The 20,473-nt window shown below is 35.5% G+C and overlaps 1 protein-coding gene across 2 annotated transcripts in view; it reads right to left on the bottom strand.

Annotated features, from left to right (window-relative positions):
• EDIL3 (EGF like repeats and discoidin domains 3) overlaps window positions 1-20,473 on the bottom strand; it is a 476,915-nt gene that overhangs the window by 111,762 nt on the left and 344,680 nt on the right. For both annotated transcript variants that reach the window (XM_055132006.1, XM_055131999.1), the window contains exons 7-9: window positions 16,201-16,356; window positions 11,448-11,592; window positions 3,233-3,417 (exon numbers count right to left, since the gene is read on the bottom strand). In XM_055132006.1, coding sequence (XP_054987981.1) covers window positions 3,233-3,417; window positions 11,448-11,592; window positions 16,201-16,356 — 486 coding nt within the window. The remainder of the gene's footprint in view (window positions 1-3,232; window positions 3,418-11,447; window positions 11,593-16,200; window positions 16,357-20,473) is intronic.

A 20,473-nucleotide genomic window follows, 5' to 3' on the forward strand; every position in this document is an offset into this window, starting at 1 on the left:
TGCCCTCCAGAACAAACAATCATGCATGAAAAAACAGTTTCCAATGCTGTGTGATAATGTTAAGTGAGAGAATTATAGTTGACACAGTAAAATGCAGAGAGCACTTAAGCTATATTTGGTGTGGGGTGCAGCTGGTAGTAAAGTCTTCCCAGAGGAAGGTGTATCCAAAGTGTAGCTGAAAGGATTATTCAACAGAAGGCTGGCAATGTTTTGGGCAGATGTGCGTTGCTTTTCCTATTTTTCCTCCTCTCGAATGAGGACATTTATAAAAGGAGTGAGAAGGGAGAGATAATGTTAGGGATGAGGAGTGAAGCAAATTTAGAGGAGTATGTTATGAGATAAAATTGGGCCAACATATGCCAAGGCTTCTTGGCTATATTAAGGAATCTGCACTCCATTCCAAGGCTTATAGGGAGAAAGTAAATGAAATGAGTAAAAGAATCAACTAACTTTCTAGGAAAAAGTAATAATACTAGAACAGCACTGGGAACAGACTATTCTATGTTAAGTCTAGAAACAAATAAGCCTGTTAGAAAGCTTCTTCAAAATCTTAGATGAAGGCTAGAGAGATACCACAGGGAGTAAGGTATTTTCCTTACCTGTGGCTGACCAGTGTTCTATCCCTAGCATCACTTATGGTTTCCTCAAGCCCCACCAAAAATCCTTAAGCATAGAGTAAGGAGTAAGGAGCACCACCAGGTGTGGTCCCCAAACCAAAACCAAATCAAACAAAAATTGATTACTAGATAAAGTGTTGGCTGTCTACTAGATCATGTGATAGGTTATGGTATATAGGGGGTGGAATCTTATTTAGAGAAGCTAAGTATTATATTCTGTAGTTTATATTACCAATAGTTGCTAAATCAGGTAATATAAAAATATTGCATCATAAAACGTGAAGTTGACTGAAAGATAATGAGAAGTGTGACTTGGAAAGATGGTTTGGTCCATTGGGAAGTGTTTGCGAAGATTATGGAATATAGTGTTAAGAAATGTTGAAGCTACTCTGGATCAAGAACATTCCATTTGCCTCAAATTGCTATGTTTAGGCTTCTGGCTTGTGGCTGTTGTCAGACCCCACTCGTATTTTTCTCCTTATCACTAACAACAGAAGAAACACAATTCCCTCTTGTCCATTATGAGTAGTTATAAAACAAACAAACAAAAAACAGGGAATAATCTGCTGGTAGTTACTAGACCCTACATTCTAAAAACATTTACTAACCACACAGTGCAGTTTTCTTACTAAAGACATCTGTGAATCAGTCCCAAAGTTTCAAAATAAATGGCCTAAGCTCAGACCACACCTTTGCTTGGTCATTTACAATCTTTCTATGATCTGGTGTATACCCCAGGTCATGATACTTCACTGGCTATAAGCATTTTCTTTATTATATTATGTATGATTATTTCTTGGTAAGCACATACCAGATACATTTTTCATAAAATTATGTTTTAGGGTATGAATACTATTTTTTCTTCTCATGTGCCATAACTACCATATTCTCTGAAAGTGCATCACAAAACATAATTGCTAAGTGAATAATTTAGTAAGTATTACCATCTATAAGATAAGCGCATCTGGTTGAGTTCTGGGACTATAACTATTGCCTAATTTCAAAATGTTTAGAGAAGATGAAAGAGAAAGATGTGCATAATTAAACAGAATGTTTGTAGCTAATGAAAAAAACTCAATAAACCAATAGATATCAATAGATATATATATCAATAGATATCCAGGTAACTATGAATAAAAATTAAGATTAGGGGAATCAGGTACAATAGTAGTGTAGAGGTATGATGTGTGTGTATATATATGTATGTACATATGTGTAATCATATGTACATACATATATATAATTTTAAAAGCTACTGAGCTAACAACACTGTAAACATAAGACCCCAAAATACAGTAAGAAAACTTTAAAATGTGATTGTCAAGGAGGCAGCTGGGTGATGGAGGGAAGCTGGGAACATTGTTGGAGGAAAGCTGACATTGGTGGTGGGACTGGTGTTGGAATGCTGCATGCCTGAAACTCTATAAGAAATAAATTTGTAAATCACTATGACTTAATAAAAAGTAAGAAAAGAGTGATATTTTTAATTTTGAAAAAAGGAAATATAAGGCCAAGTGAAAGACTGAGTTGGTCTTACTGGAATTTTCCTGTGAAAAAGGTTTCAGCTGTGTTTTGAGGACAGTTATTAGAATAATCTTTGTTATTCTAATTCCTTTCATGATTTCCCAAAACACAATTAATTACCACAATTTTGAAACTCAGTGATGCTGTATAATGACCAGTAAGACTAGAATTCAGACCTTTCAAATAAAGTTACCCTATTATGGGATTATGGCAAGACTGGCAAGTTCTCTGTGGTGTATTCATATGCCAAAAACAGTAACAATGATGGGTTTCATTCCCCTGACCCTGAAGGAGCCTCCAATGCAGCGCCTTTGGGAAGAATGAGTAAAGAGAGGCTGCTAAAAATCTCAGGGCTAGGAGGAATGGAGACGTTACTGGCACCTGCTTGAGCAAACTGATGAACAACGGGATGACAGTGGTACAGTGGTATTATGGGATTAAGTTGTCATCAATTTATTTTTACCACATATAACATCTTAAAATTTATGCAGACTTAAATGCACTCCACAAATAGGTGAATTTCATAGAGAGCCTTCAAAGAGGTGCTGAATGTAACCTGACTTCACTTGCAAATGATAAATATATTCTGCAGTAACTAGCCTTTCTTCTACAAGTCAGCTTGTTTTTGAGTAGTTAATCAAATTGCCCCATTGCTTAGCAACCACAGGTACAGCCAATAAGCCATGAGTCATGAATCTATTGGAACAGTCTGCAGGTCAGTGGCATGATTTCAAGGCACTTTGGATTCCTGCTCTGAGGCTTTTGAACCAATATTGACACGAAACATTAGAACAGATGAGAGTTAAAATGCAAATGCACTCATAATCAATTGAATTGACCTAAGCATAGTTTGATCTGATACAATATGCTGCATCAATCTGACAGTAGCATCTATAAATCAACACCATAGTGAAAATAGCACATGGACATGGCTTCAGAAGAATTGTGTTAAACCGATTTTGTTAAACCAAAGAACAAGGTACATTTAAAGATATTTGACGGTAAAGACACTGACTTCACCTAAACAACAGGCTATTTTCTAGGGAAGAGAAGTAGCTGGTAGATAGTGAAACCATTTTTGAAATTATTACCTGTAACCATTGTGACTGGTCATTATGGCCGGAAGTCCAGGCGTTCACTTTGCCTTGCTTGTCTAGCCGAGCCTTCCTTGGTTCCCAAGTGAACATGTCCATGTTGAGAGTTCTAAAGACACTGGAGGCAGTGATTTGGTAGTCTTGGATGTGGCCTGACTTCATCCCCAGAGGCTCAGAACAGCCTGAAAGAAATGTGAAGGGTTCCATGATAAAACAAAACAAAACAAAATGAAACAAAACAAAACAAAACAACAGCTTATTACTCTGGACACTTTCTGTTTCCATTTTGGACAGGCAATAGACTATTGAGCATAACATTATTCATTCCCTCAAAGAAAACTTTGAAGTTAAGAGAGAAAGAGAGCTATAATCATAAATAAATCTAGAACAAAACAGAAAAATGAGGTGGCCTATCCCAACTATTTTCTCTGAATATATTTTGGGAAAGTTGCAAATAAGACAGCCAATTCAGAATAGTTTTCTGTGATAGATGATTTTGCAAAATGAAAGCAGTGCTGAAATACTCTCTCCTGTCTCATTACTGATAGTTTCATGACTATTCCCTGGTTTGCAATAGTTTCATTGTATCTTTAAAAGTAGAATAATTTCTGAGAAAGTGTATTTTTTTTTTAATTTTCTTTTCATAATACTTAAAACAAAAATTCCCTCAGTACAAAGTCATTCTCACAAAGTGCTCTATTCTAAACTGGAAAGCTTTTGTTTTCTAAGAAACATCCACTAATCTTTATTACTGAGTTTTATAGTACCAACAGGGCTACTTCTGGAAGATAGGGATCTAACAGTTACTTAATATAACTATATATTAAATATATTAACTGTATACACATATATGTATATATAATGTCTTTTATTGCACTAGTGTATAATTTACATAGATAAAAATTACAGAAAATGTAATCAAATCAAATAATCACTGGATAAGACATTCTTTAAGACATATTGATATTTTAGTCATACTTAAAAGTCTATTATATTGGTTTTGGGGAATTATTCTCTCATATGCTACACGAATATTAAGGTTTGATACTATTCATTGTTTGAATCTATTTTCTTGAAAATCAGTGTGTTTGTGTGTACACATATGTTTTATTGTGAATTAAAACTTTAACAAAATCACACAAAAGTTTTTGTGACAGAAAATACGACTATGGACCTTTCTCCTTGCTGTTTTACCATCCCAAATGGAGATTAAAATTTTGATAAAACAAATAAGGATTATTTTACCATTGTTTTGCTTGCACTGGACCAATTGTTTTACCATTTTACCATTGTTTTGGTATTGCACTGGACCAATACCAAACAGGATGCGGAGACCCTTTCTCCCAGGGGTGTTTCAGCAGCCTCCACATCCAACCTGCACCCTATTAAGGCCCCCACCACAGCTACTGGAGTTACTGGTCTACTCAGCAAATTCTATGTTGCTCAGATATCCTTCCTGTCATTTTGTGAGGACAGATGGAGAAGAGAGAGAGCAACCTGTAGCTTAATTCTTCAGCATCTTCCAGAAGGGGTTAACTACAAAGACTCATCAACACAGTAAAAACAATAGAAATTCAATGGGAAAATCATATAGAAACTCACCAAGCTCAATAAACAAGTAAAATATCAATGAAGATATAAACAACACCAGTCAATCCTCAGACAATGTCTTTAGTGACACCTTGATAAGAATGTTGGGTTAGTTCAAAGAAACAATAGCATGAGTTGTCAGCAGAACACAAGAAAGGATGAGTCAAAAAGGGAAAATATAGGGGCTGGAGCGATAGCACAGCAGGTAGGGAGTTTGCCTTGCATGCGGCCGACTGGGGTTCGATTCCCAGAATCCCATATAGTCCCCTGAGCACCACCAGGAGTGGTTCCTGAGTGCAGCGCCAGGAGTAACCCCTGTGCATTGCCAGGTGTGACCCAAAAGCCAAAAAAAAAAAAAAAGGAAAAAATACTACCACAGTCACAAATGACCAAGATGAAGAACTTATATATGTATATGTATATATATAAAGACAACAGAATTTGTGAACAGCAGAGTAACAGAAGCTGAACAAATGATTGAGGAGTTCCAAGATGAGGAGGAAACTTCTAGGAAACAGCAGAAGGTGAAAAGTAGTCTGAAAAGAAATGAACAGCATACTGGAGAACTCTGGGATGACCTCAAGAAGAACAATATAAGAATTATGGGTGTCCCTGAAAAACAGGAAGATGAATGTGATGAAGAAACAACAGTTAAAAAAAATTATCCATAAGAACTTCCCAGAGTTGAGAGTTACAGGCACCAAAATTCAGAGTCCAGAAGGGTTCCAGTGAAAATAAACAAAATTAGGAAAACTCCAAGATACATTATACTCAAAATGACAAAATCCAAAGAATATGGCAACTCACTAATGTTCCATATGGTTGTCCTCTACTAGATTACAAAATTTTAAAAACATACAGTCATTAATCATTATGAATTGACTTTTACAGATTTATTTTCTGATAATTCTCTTTGGCATACTTTGGAACAAGTAATATGAAATAACTTTGATATATGCCTGCTAAAGGGGGAAATCTTAATTTATGACAGGGAAAATATGATAATTACCACAAAAAATTCAAATGCAAAATAAAATTAATGCAATATATTTTTGATGGCAGAGTTGAAAATTTAGTCATGTAAATGAGACTAAATAAAATTTAGTCATGTAAATACAATGTAAATTGTAATATTTGGATGTCTTTATTTACTTAGGTTAAATCAAATAGCAAGCACGATATCAACATAAATTGACTTTTGTTAATTTATTTTATGGTAATTCCATTTGCCATTTATTTAAGTTTTATTAGAGCAATATGAAATAAATTTGTTATATTACTACCAAGTATGTAGGCTGGGGGGTTGCAGGGGACATGGGAACACTGGTGATTAGAAGGGGACATAGGTGGTAGGATTGGTATTGGGAGATTATATGCCTGAAGTAACTCTATTATGAACAATTTCATAAATATGGTGTCTTCATAAAACTAAAAAAAGAGAAAATGTGGTTCTAATAGCTGTGATTGATTTTTCCATAAGTGAAATAAAACATTTTAGCCAGCAAACACAGAAGGTGGCAAAGATAAAAGAGACAGTTTATCCAATCAGTGCTATCTTTTCATACTCTATTAATCCCCCACTTACTACCGTGTGGTCTTCTATTCATTACTTGATTCTGTCCATTAATTTCCATATCTGTAAAATGCTGATAATAAAAGTAACCACTACAAATGAGTGCTTCAAGAAGCCAGTTAACAAATTAAAGTACTTACAAACAATACTGGTTTACAGAGATGATATGTAATACAAATAAAATATTTTTGCATAAAGATCATTCCAACATAAATTTCTAAAAGCAATGATTAAGATCATTTTTACTAATACTGGTTGTAATACTTGAACTAGGCCATTTTAAGTCTAAACTCTCAAAGAGGTGGCTTAGAACTCTTCACTGATTTTTTTTTTAATCCGTTTTTTAGGGCCACGCCTGTGAATGCTCAGGGACTACTTCCAGCAGTGGTTGGAAATCACTCCCCATAGTCCGCAGGGAACTATAGCATGCCAAGGATCAAATTTGGGGCTCCTGTATGTCAGAGTACCCTTTGAGCTAGCTCCCTAGACTGAAAAAATAATTCTTAACTAAAATTTATTATTTTATCTCCCAAGGGATCTTGATCAGGTCCTCCTTCTTGAATCCCTCATGGATGCTTTCACTTCCATCTTCTAGAAAACATCCATCTAAAGCAAATATGAATAAATATTTAATTGTGTGCTACCATGTTTCTTGTTCAGAGAACAGGCACTTACACTCCAATCCTCATGGGGACTCTACTCATGAGTAGAGTCAGTACCTCTGACTCTACTTTTTTTTTTAAATTTTTTTTTTTTAGGTTTTTGGGTCACACCTGGTGATGCTCAGGACTTACTCATGACTCTGTGCTCAGAAAGCACTACTAGTGGGGCTCAAAGGACAATTTGGGATGCCCAAGAGCAAAGCCGGGGTCAACCGTGCACAAGGCAAATGCCTTCCCTGCTGTACTAAACTCTGGCCCCCAGCTCTGAATCTAAATACCTGGAGAGAAAATTTTTTATAACAAATATCAAAAAGTCTAGAAAGCTCCAAAATTTTTATATTGTATATTTTTCTATTATTTAAAAATAATCTATTTTCATTTGCAAGAAGATTAACATAATTTTATACTGATGGTGCTGCTGCACCGTGCCTATCAACACAGTACTTGGGTCACTCTACCTACTTTTTCCCAAAGTATCATCTCCCTACTCTTATAGGTCACAGCTCTATTGAGTATATCTCTAATTTATTTCCATTAGGAATCATGAAATCCCTTGGTTTGTTTACTGTTATCCTACAAATAAGTGAGATCATTGTTTTATTTCTCACGTGTTTCACTTAGCATAACTGCCTCCAATTCTATTCAAGTCGCAGCAATCGGCATGATTTCATCTTTTCTTATAGTTGGGCAGCATTCCTTTGTTTTTATAAACCAGGACCTCTTGAACTTCTTATCTGTTTTTCCTAGATTGGGTTATTTCTAGATTTGAGTTTTTGTACATAACTTTAGATTTCTTTTTTTTCCTCCTTTTTTTTTTTTTGCTTCAAGCCTCTCTACTCTAAGGTAACATGTAGAGTCTTCATTATCAATTTCCAAATTATTTTTATATTACTATCACAAATTTTTACCCCCTGCCTGTTACTGGAGTCTTTGAAAACATAAATGACTGAAAGAAGAAAAGAGATAGGGGGAAAGAAACAGTTGATATTCCCCTTTTTTGATATACCAGAATATTTTAATTATTAGATATAAAATAGGTAGTTATTTTGACCATTTCATACCTACACTACTGTGAAGTATACAGCAATAGAAAGTAAAAAGTAATTTGTTCAGAGGATGATTGAATGGCATTGCTCCTATAATTACAGTCAAGATCCATTTTATTCTAAACAGTTTAAACCATATCTCTTTCAGGGAAGTTAAGAGATTTCCTTTTACTGTGTCTGAGTGAAGAGAAACTGCTTATCACCTACCAGGCTCAAAGATCTTATAACACTTTATTGACTTCAAAAAGGCATCCTTGGGCTTTACAGTGCTGCAATGGATTGTGGGAAATGGATTTTGATATATTTTATTACTGTTTCTTTCCAAATGCATAGTTAACCTCTCTGCCAAACTGCCTCATTTTTCAAATATCTTTTCCTGTCTATATGATTTCAGACATATAAATTAATTAACGTTTGTATCAGCCTGGAAAACACGTGAACACAATTAAGTATTAACAATGAAACTGATTATTCCTATCATGAGGTGCTCTGGCTTTTAAAAGGATTGACTGAGAGATATTATTACTCAGCATACAGGTTCAAAATCAATTCACAGGGTTGGCAAATGGGGTAGAGCCTTCTTTGGTAGCACATAAAATCTGTAAAGTGTCAGGTGTAACCTCTTGTCAAACTTGGAAGTAAAATATATTCATACCTTAGGGTGTAACTGTATCACATATGAGAGAATAATCCTCATGAATCAAAAGACTGAAAAATTGGAGAAGGTCATGTTAAGCAACTAAAAACCACAGGGCTTGCAGCAAACCTCATCGTACTTTGGCTTCCTGTTGATTGCTTTATGATGAATGACTTAGGAATGACAGTGGCCTGAGGTGATATAGTGCTGTGCAATATAAACACTGTGCAATATAAACCAATAATTCTGCTGAGAATTACTGGTAGTCAGTAAGCTGGCTTGAATTACTAAAATTGGGAAAACATCCCTTTAAGATAATTATTGGTACTAAACTGTATGTTGACTGCTTCATAAAAGACATCTATTTTTAATATGAAAATGTTATTCTTAATATAGACTCACATTTTTGGCAAAATTAATTTAGAATTTTTTAATGTTATGGCTTCGTTTTAAAATTAGCTGTTAAAAATCATTCCCTTTCTCAGCATCACAAACATAGCTAAGTAGGGAAACCTATATAAAACATGTGCTCTAAACTGTAGGCAAATTTTTGAAAGAAATAAAAGCCTTCATTCTTATTATTAAACAGATACATTATCTTATTTTAAAACAAATTGTAGTATTATAAATTTGATAAAGCTCTTTCATACTTGGAAGTTATGTTTAAAAGTGATGTACACATGAATTTTACTTTTCTTCAGTTTTTAATTTTTTACAAAATAACCCAAGGTCACAGTTTGAAAATGTAAGTAGAGACACAGAAAAGCAGCAAATATGTATATATACTATATATCCACATATGTATATGCATATGGTATATATCACAGAAATACCCTTTAGAAAAAAAAATTGATTAGTTTGGCAACTAGCTATATGATAAAAGGACTACTATAAGATACATAAATAAAGCCTGTACCTCTTGGGAGACAAGAATTACTTAACTCTGAAATCTATGATAGATTATCTATGAGTTGGATAGCTGTAGGATAACATTGCCTCAGATAATTTAGGTTTATTGGATTACTCCCATCACAGTGCTCCTGTTCCTCTGTGTTTATTTGTAACTTATTTCTTTGTGTTCTGTTGACTTGTAAATACTGTTCTTCTCTTCTCCATGAGTCTTTTGCATAGTTTATTCAGAACCATGTCCTTTTGTATGGGCACAGGAAGACTGTAGCAAATGTTATGCTTCTGTAACCTAGGAGTCATTTGACTCTACATATTTTCCTCCTGGGCATCTGTTCTCTCTTGATCTAAGCCTCAGCTGCCCTTACTTCCTAGCATCCCCAAAAGCAAGGTCCAGAGGAGGGACGGGACGGACCCAGGGCAAGCGGTTAGTTATGTGCTACCCTGGCATTGAATTGGGCCTGGCCACAGTGCCTAATGCTTAACTGTAAGTTAAGAGCTTGGTCAAGAACAAATGCTGTCAAGATCCAGGAAGTAATAACTAGATCGGACCCTACTAAGGTTAGGAATGATTAATCTGGCCTGAGTGCTGCAGTCTGACTCTGTGGCAAGACATCACCAGGAGAGCGGCCCTAGAAGCCTCAATGTATCTCTTACAATGTCCATACAAAAATAACTAGTATTAAGATGTTTATGAGTTCTTGGACTAAGAAAAGGAGAAAAACCTTAAGAGGTATTTTGTCTGCTGTCAGTCAGGAAGGGCTTTGGAATGCCCAGCCCTCAGGAAGGGCTTTCTTATGTTGATTTTGCTACCTGCCTGTGTGTAGCCTAGAGGGCAAGGTGGAGAGAGACAAGTAGGAGAGACTAGTGAAGAAGGAGATTCCAGAGTGAGAAGAGATTGAGAGCCTGGAAAAAGCAGAGAGAGACAGGAGTGAATGGAATAAGCGGTAACTAATCATCAATCATCCTGGTCCTCATTCTTTTCTCTCCGGTCCTTGGCCAACAGCCGTCCCGATCCAGCCCATACACAGTGGCTCCAGAGCACCGAACGCTGGCGGTGAGACAGAGCCACCCAGAGAGCCCTTGAGCACACACCCACACTTCAGTGTGCTTAGTTTTTTACAGATAACCATTTTAAAAAGTAAAAATTAACTACTAGATAAACATTATGTAAGAATAAATTTATGGTATCAATCTTGGTATTGCACTCTCATTGCTTCATACTGTCGCCCCCAAAAAAAATCCAATCAGAAATAAGCAAATTTTTATGGTAGATGATTAAAGCTTATTTTTCTATCTCATACAGCCCATAACATGTAAATGCAAATTATGTGGTTAGGGAGAATCCAGTTTTTCTCAACTTCTGTCAACAAACCAGTAGCACTATAGCACTGTCATCCAGTTGTTCATCGATTTGCTCGAGCAGGCACCAGTAACGTCCGTCTCCATTGTGAGACTTGTTACTGCTTTTGGCATATTGAAAACGCTAAATGTAGCATGCCAGGCTCTGCTGTGCAGGCGGGATACTCTCAGTAGCTTGCCAATCTCTCCAAGAGGGACTGAGAAATTGAACCCAGCTCAGCCACATATAAGGCAAATGCCCTACCTGCTGTACTATCGCAGTCCCAATAAACTAGTACTAAGTACAATTAAATTTTTCCAAATTTCCTAAATGTTTTTTGATCATTCAAAGAAATGCATTACTCCTTCTACAAATCGTTGTAGTTAGTAGTTGGTTACATGTTATCTGCATTTACATTTTTTTAAAAAAGGTAAAGAAATAGTTAATGAGCCTCACCTGACAGTTCACAACCAAGAAGTTCCATTCTCAAAGTGCAGTGTCTTCGACAAACTTGAGGATAGAGTCTTACATACTGAGCTTTTATGGGGGGTGTGAAAGAGTTAGCATAAGGTGTATTATTATCGACATTTCCTCGGAACACCTGTGTAAGGAGATAAAGTGTAAAATTATTAGCGCCAACAGTTTCTTATTTTCCTGTAATTACACACTATCCTAGCCAACATATTCCTTCAATTTTTGGATGAAATAATTTGGTGCCTGGATCATTAGGAGACACCTTGATAACAGCAGTGAATATAAAACCTACAGATAAAATCCTAATTAAAGCAATAAGTAACTCGTTTATGGTATAATCCATCATGTGATGGTCTTGTTCAATTTATTGCTAGTCCTTCAGAGTCGGGAAGTGATACGCACTCTTGCTCCCCACCTTTCTCTTTGAGAAAGCGCGCTGAATATTCCAACTTAATGTTGGCCAACCCACCTATTCGGCTACTCAGTAGTTATATTCATTTATTTTTGTTTTGTAAGAACTAGCTTTTACTTTTTCTTCCTGATAACTATTTTCCCTATTACTATGACCAGATTTATGAGGCACATGTCTTATTCTGAAGACTACTTCCTTAATGTTCTGTCTTAGAATGTTTGATAAGACTTACACACAATATATATTGTGTATGCATATATAAAACATAGATTCTGTACTGATACACTATTCTTCCTTTAAATATTTATAGTGTGCTATAATGTGTAGTATAATTGATTTAGGCCTCTTCCTTGTTTTACAGTTTATTTAACTGGTTATTAGAAAACTTTAAATTAATTCAATAACAATTTAAAAATCTTTTTATAAAATTAATTATCTTAATGGTAGTTTTAAATGGTATACACAATAGTACTGGCATTTTTATTTTAAAAATTTAAAAAAATAAAAATAGGTATATTTAAAAAGACAAAGAATCAAAGAATATTATGTTTATCACCATAGACTATTTTACTTTCCTAAATAATATTTCCACATATGAACTATGTAAAGATACATATAATCTTTCTATCACTTTGAGCTTTTATTTAAAGACAACTGACACAATCCATAGTTACTGGATTGAAGAGAATATTAGTCTGTCAAAGCATTAAAATGAAACTGAGAGTTCTAGTTAAAATAAAAATAGCATATGAAGACCATGTGATTAGGTGTTTCTAGGAACATCAATCAATAGTCTTATGAGACAAAGAAAGAGAGAGAGCCCCAAGAAACCGAATCAGAAATGAAAAGGGGACAACAGAAACCAAAGAAATTCAAAAGATCATCAGAGACTACTTTGAAAGTCTGTATGCCGTGAAATAAGAGAACCTAGAAGAAACGGATAAATTCCTGGATTCCTGTAACCTCCCAAGGTTGAACTAAGAAGATTTGAGTACTGGAATAGACCTATTACTATCAAGGAAATTGAAACTGTAATTAAAAGTCTTCCCCAAAACAAAAGACTAGGTCCAGATGGATTCACTGGCGAATTCATACAAACATTTAAAGAGTACCTATTGTCAGTTCTTTTCAAGATTATCCAGGAAATTGAGGAAACAGAAACACTCCCAAACAGTTTCTATGAGGCACATATTGCCCAAATACGAAAAACAGAGACACCGCAAAAAAGGAAAATTACAGGACATTATCTCTGATGACCACAGATACAAAGGTCCTCAACAAAATATTAGCAAATAGAATTTAACAACTCATCAAAAAGATCATACACCACGACCAAGTAGGATTCATCCCAGCAATGCAAGGATGATTTAACATTCAGAAATCAATCAACACAATCCATCAGATCAACAAAAGAAAATATAAAAACCACATGATCATATCAATAGATATAGAGAAAGCATTTGACAAGATCTAGCACCTGTTTATGATGAAAACTCTCACCAAAATGGGTACTGAGGGAACTTTCCTCAATATAGTCAACGCCATCTACCACAAGCCTATGGCAAACATTATACTCAATGAGGAAAAACTAAGAATCTTCCCTCTAAGATCAGGGACAAGACAAGGATGCCCACTCTCACCATTTCTGTTCAAGATAGTACTGGAAGTACTTGCAATAGCTGTTAGGCAAGAAAAAGATATTAAGGGCATCCAGATAGGAAAGGAAGAAATCAAGCTCTCACTATTAGCAGACAATACGATACTGTATTTAGAGAACCCTAAAGCCTCCAGCAAGAAACTCCTAGAAACAATAGACTTGCATAGTAAAGTCATAGGCTATAAAATCAATACCCAAAAGTCCATGGCTTTCCTACACGCAAATAATGAGAGATAAGAAAGTGACATGAATAAAGCAATCCCATTCACAATTATGCCTCAGAAAATCAAGCACCTCCAAATCAGCTTAACTAAGGAGGTAAAGGGCCTGTACAAAGAAAACTACAAAACGCTATACCACTAAATAAGACACAAGGAAATGGAAACATATCCTCTGCTCCTGGATTGTGAGAATTAACATTGTCAGAATGGCAATACTCCCCAGAGCATTATAAGTTTCAATGTGGATCCCTATAAGGCTACCCATGAAATTCTTCAAAGAAATGGATCAAAAACTCCCGAGATTCATATGGAACGACAATCCCCCATGAATAGCTAAGGCAGTTCTTGGGAAAAAGAAGATGAGAGGCATCACCTTCCCCAACCTCAAGCTCTACTACAAAGTGGTAGTAATTAAACAGCATGGTATTGGAACAAAGGCAGAACGACAGACCAATGGAACAGAGTTGAATATCCTTACACACACCTTCAACTATATGATCATCTAATCTTTGATAAGGGAGCAAGAAGTGAAGTGATAAGTGAAGTGGAACGAGGAAAGCCTCTTTAACAAATGGTGTTGGCAAAACTGGACATCTATATGTTAAAAAAAAAAAAAAAAGGACTCAGACCTCTACCTAATACTATGCACAAAAGTCAGATCAAACTGGATTAAAGACCTCAATATCAGAACAGAATCCATAAGATACATTGGCCAACCCCTACATAACATTGACGCTAAAGGTATCTTCAAAGATGACACGCCATTGACCAGGCAAGAGGAAACAGAGATAAACAAATGGGACTATCTTGAACTAAGAAGCTTCTGTACCTGAAAAAAAAAAAAAAAAACAGTGACTAGAATACAAAGACAATCTACAGAATGGGAAAGGATATTCACCTAATATCTATCTGATAAGCGGTGTATATCAAGGATATACAAAGCACTGATTGGACTCTACAAGAAAAAGCAGCCAATCCCATCAGAAAAATGGGGCGATGAAATGAAAAGAAACTTTCTCAAAGAAGAAATCTGAATGGCCAAAAGGCACATGACAAAATTCTCTTCGTCACTAATTATCACAGAGATGTAGATCAAAACAATGAGATATCATCTTCACACCACAGATACTGGCCCACATCCAAAAGAACAAAAGCAACCCGTGTTGGCGTGGATGTGGGGAGATAGGGACTCTCCTTCACTGCCGGTGGGGATGTCGACTAGTTCAGCTCTTTTGGAAAACAGTATGAATGTTTCTCAAAAAATTAGAAATTGAGCTCCCATTTGACAAAGCAATACCACATCTGGGAATATATCCCAGAGTTGCAAAAAAGTAGAGTAGAAATGACATCTGCACTTGTATGTTCATTGCAGCACTGTTTACAATAGCCAAGATCTGGAAAAAAACCGAGTGCCTGAGAACAGATGACTTGTTAAATAAACTTGGTACATCCACACAATGGAATACCATACAGCTGTTACAAAATATGAAGTCATGAAATTTGCATATAAGTGGATCAACATAGAGAGTATCATGCTAAGTGAAATGAGTCAGAAAGAGAGGGGCAGACATAGAAGGACTGCACTCATTTGTGGAATATAAAGTAACAGAATGGGAGATTAACACCCAAGGATAATAGCGATCCAGGAGGATTGCTCCAGGGCTGGGAAGCCAGCCTCACATGCTGGGGGGAAAGGCAGCTCAGATAGAGAAAGGACCACCAAGTAATGGGTGGTCCTTTCTTGGGATGAGAGATGCTTACTGAGTGTAGAGTATAGACCAAGAATGATAGCCACTTAATACCTGCAAGCAAACCACAATACCCTAAAAGTGAGAGAGAGAAAAAGGAATTTTGCCTGCCACAGAGGTGGTGGAGTGGGGAAGGGGTGGGGGTTCGTGGGCAGGATACTGGGATCATTGTTGGTGGAGAATGGGCACTTGTGGAGGGATGGGTATTCAATCACTGTATGACTGAAATGTAAGCATGAAAGTTTGTAAGTCTGTAACTGTACCTCAGGGTGATTCAATAAAAAAAAATAAATCTTACGAGAAAGTCTTCAGATGGTAAACCTAATAAACTAAGTTGGAGAAACTCCTTACACACTCTACAAGTCTGATATTTTTAATCATAAATTTACTTTCAATGCTCTAAGGCTTTTGTTGAAGACTCATAGATATTAGAGTGATTAGAGTGATAAAAGATTCCGCTGCTGATGACCTGATTTCTGTTTCACGTACCATTCAGTTCTCAGGGGTTACTCCTGGATCTGTTCTCAGTGCTCTTCTGATAGTGCTTTGGGAACAGTGTGTGATCAATATTAAACCTCACCCTCTTATGTACTGCATGTAAAACATGCACCCAGATCACTGAGCTTTCTCTCTAGACCTAATCAAAGATTATAAATGGGGTTGTATTTAAAATGTTTAAAGTTTAAGTTGGTCTTACCATATCTTCACTGGTACCTTTCACTTTGTACATTGTCCAAGACTTTCCATCATTGCTGTAGGCAATTTTGTAGGATTTTATATACTCAGGGCTTCCGATCCTTTTAGCTCCTTGAGTTATCACACCAGTGACTCTCATTTTTCTCTGTAAATTTATCTGAAGAGACAAAGCACAGTCAATGATAATCTCATTGCTTCCAGAAAAACATTGGCAGTAATGATTTGTGGAATGAAGCATTTTTATTTATTAGCATAGATTAAAATAATGCCAAAAAGCCAATGCTTTTACTTTTCAATTGAATATTAAAAACAAGCATATATCAAGTTTAGCTTCAAAACCTCTGTAATGGAATTCTTTTTTGGAAGCAAACAAATGTGTATGAACAAGCTTTGAAAATTGCAGTGTTTTTCCAGTTATGTGGATAGAAAGAAAGCATCTGCTTGGCTATGATATGAACATATGATTTAGCAAACTGAAACAAAGTGGAATATTATCAAAGTAACTTAGCAAAATATTAATGTCAAAGTAATTATGTTAATATGTCTCAATTGCTTTGGCCTTCAAGAAATGTCCACTAAAACACCTCCCTGAGATCTGTGTGTACAAAATAAAAAAAGGAAAAGACAGCATTATAAAGAAATAATATTAACAAGGGACTAAAAGTGGCTTCAGCTTCTTAACCATTACATTGTGCATATTATCATTGGTTATGGAGAATTTATACTAAACATTTACTTTTTCTTCATCACAAGCAGACTTTTAAAAATAAATTATTAGAGAATCACTGTGATGTACAGTTACAAACTTATGAACTTTTGTGTTTTCATTTCACTCATACAGTGATCGTTTACCCATCTCTCCACCAGTGCCCATTCACCTCCACCAATGTTCCCAGTATCCCTCTCACCACCCACATCCCCTCCCCCACCACCCCACCCTGCCTCTGTGGCAGGGCATTCCCCCTTGTTCTCTCTTTTTGAGTGTTGTAGTTTGAAATAGAGGTATTGAGTGGCCTTCATGTTTGGTCTATAGACAAGCAGACTTTTTAATCAGTGTTTTCACTCCATATTTTCCCTCCACTCCATATCACCCTAAATATCGTGTTTTGGAAGAAACTATCATCTAATGAAAATGTCAGCAGTTCTACTATTTAAACAGAAATCTCCTTGATATACTTAGCCTAAATAATTAAACTAAATGCTACAATGAAGGGAAATTTTGTCTGCAAATATATTAAAATTTGTTGCATTCACTTTATGAAATGTCCTTAAATATTTATTGTGTCTATTACATCTTCCATTCAACAAGAGGTACTGTTTTTAATGACCTTGATAATTTACTGAAGAGATAATACCACAGTTTTAAATTAGAAACTTTAGATATCTTAGTGTATAATTCCTTTTTTCCAATTTTGTTTTAGGCAATGTGGTTTACAATGCTGCTAATGGTAGGGTTTCATACATAAAATGTTCCCACATCATGCCCTCTACAAGCATGTCTACTTTCTTCATGATAGTTGCATTGTCATTTCCTTCATTCTATCTCCCAAGCCCTGTTCCCACTCCATGGTAAGTTTACTACTAGAGACAAATTCGTGGTTTCTGTTGCTTTTAGCCATTTCTGATTTTCTTATCATAATTATTTTTTATATTCTAAATTTGAGAGAGATAATTCCCTGCTCTACTTCTGACTGACTTCATTCATTATGATACTCTCCATATCCACTCATGATGTAGCAAATTGCATGATCTCATCTTTTCTTACAGTCAAGTAGTATTCAACTGTGTATAAATTCCATAGTTTATCCAGTCATTTATTTTTGGACACTTGAGTTGTTTCCAGATTTTGGCTATGGCAAATAACATTGCAATGAACATAGGAGTGCAAATGTCATTTTGGAATCGAGTTTAATGCCAAAATCTGGGATTGCTGGGTCATATGGAAGCATAATTAGTAGTTTTATGAGCAATGCCCATATTTTCCGAAATGACTGAGCCAGCTGACATTCCGACCTGCAGTTAATGACTCTTCCTTTTCTCCCACATTTATACCTATAATGGTTGCTTGTATTCTTTAGGGTGTAATGGTTTCCTATTTGTTGTTTTGTTTTGCATTTCCCTGAGGCTAAGTGATACAGAGCATTCCCCCCCCCATATATATCTATTGACCATCTATACATCTTCTTTGAGGAAATTTTTTTTTCATTCATCTCCCCATACTATTCATTTTTTGTTTTGTTTTGTTATGTCAGTGCTTTATATATATTTGATAATAACTCTTGTCAGATTGAGTGGTGGGTGAATGTTCTCTCCATTCTGAGAGATGTCTTTTGACTCTGGTTATTATTGCTTTTAAAGTACAGAAATTTGTCAGCTTAATATAGTTCATTTGTTTATCTTTGCTTCCATATTTTTGACTAGTGGCATTGAATCATTGAAGATACCTCTAGATTAAATGTAATGAAGTATTCTGTCTAAATATAATTATGGATTCAGGTCTGATATCGAAGTAGTTAACCCATTTTGAATTTTTTTTGCACAGTTTGGTATAGTGCAATTCCTATACTGTGATGTTAATGCATAAAAAACATCCCTCATAAAATAAAAAAAATAACATTCAGTAAGTTTTAGAACTTTTCATTTTCTGATGAAACCCTGGTCATAATACTTGGAACGACAATATGTAGGTCAAATATCCATCCTTCAACACAACATAACATACATTCAGTCAGACATACATCACGTGTTCACAAAACAGTATTAAATTTTTATCACTCCAGGCAAAAACTGTGGCTTAATAAGAGTCTTATAATATTTTATTTATTTGAATTCACAGATTTAAAATATGTTAACATGTTATGAGAGGTTCTGAAACAATACCCTGTTTGGCTTTTGAAAATCTAACACAATATCCTTCTCCTTTCAATTCTGAAACTTCCAAAGCTTCATCTTTCCTCTTTAAAACAATTGAAGCTTCTCTGAGAGCTTCAATTCTCCTGAAACTTATATATGAAGAAAAAATGTTAGTATATTATTGAGTTACAGAACCGAGATATGATAGTCCCAGACTCTAAATCAGAACTTTCCATATTTATTTGGTCAACCTTACTTTTTCCACAAAAATCAAAAATTAAAAAGGAAAACTGAATGCCTTCTTGGAAAATCAAACAAAAAGGAAGTGCTGCTGGCCTCCCCCACCAACTGCAAAGATGCTCCAAGGTGGGGTGTGGAAATACTATTCTAAATGTTGTTTGGAATTTGTGACTTTTCTAGGCGGGGCACTATATTCACTGCTGGGAGTGACCCAGTACCCTTTTTTTCACTTTTGCAAGAAGACATTATAACCAATACATCTGATAATTCTAAGCTTTATGTTCCCATTTTCCAACAACATTGAGTGAGTTATTTAAATACTCTATTTTGCTTTTCTCATTTAAATACTTAAGCATTAAAATGACTGAAATAAGTCTGTTACATCATATTCTTGGAGGTACAAATTTGAGAATATTACTCATGAAGGTAAAATTATACTTATCATTCATTATCACTATCGCTATCATTCCATTGATCATTGAATTTCTCGAGCGGTCTCAGTAACGTCTCCATTCGCCCTAGCCCTGAGATTTTAGCAGCCACTCTTTACTCGTCCTTTCGAATGGTTCTGCATTAGACACTCTTTCAGGGTCAGGAGAATGAGACCCATCATTGTTACTGTATTTGGCATATGAATATGCTACAGGGAGTTTGCCAGTCACTCCTGTGTGGGCAGGAAACTCTCAGTAGCTTGCCAAGTTCTCCAAAAGAGAGAACTAGGCTATAAGATGTCCCACGGCCTTATCCCTACTAAATAATATTAATCTCAATTAATTCTTCAAATTGGGTTTGGACTTTATTATAGGCTTTGGATTAGGTAACTTATAATGGATACTGTATTGTAATATTCTTTACAAATTATCACATATCTAGAAAAAAGCATATTCTCCAGAATCACACTTATGACATTCTTTTTCATTTTTTTAACTCTAGGTACTTCATAGTCTAAACCTTTTTAATATATAAAACACAAAGAGTGGACACTTTGAACCAGGTTTCCCCCATCTGAAAGCCAAATTCCACACTTGCTATTGCTCAACATTCCTTTTTCAATTATGTTTTATCTTGTTTCAATTATCTTGTTTAAACCTCTTGTAGCTGGCCAAATTGCCTTTGCTAAAGTTTTGGTTGATGAGCTGTAGGCTAATTCCCTAAAGTTTAAATTGCAAATGTATAACAAT

The sequence above is a fragment of the Sorex araneus genome, chromosome 1 (assembly GCF_027595985.1).
Source record: "Sorex araneus isolate mSorAra2 chromosome 1, mSorAra2.pri, whole genome shotgun sequence".
Taxonomy (NCBI): domain Eukaryota; kingdom Metazoa; phylum Chordata; class Mammalia; order Eulipotyphla; family Soricidae; genus Sorex; species Sorex araneus.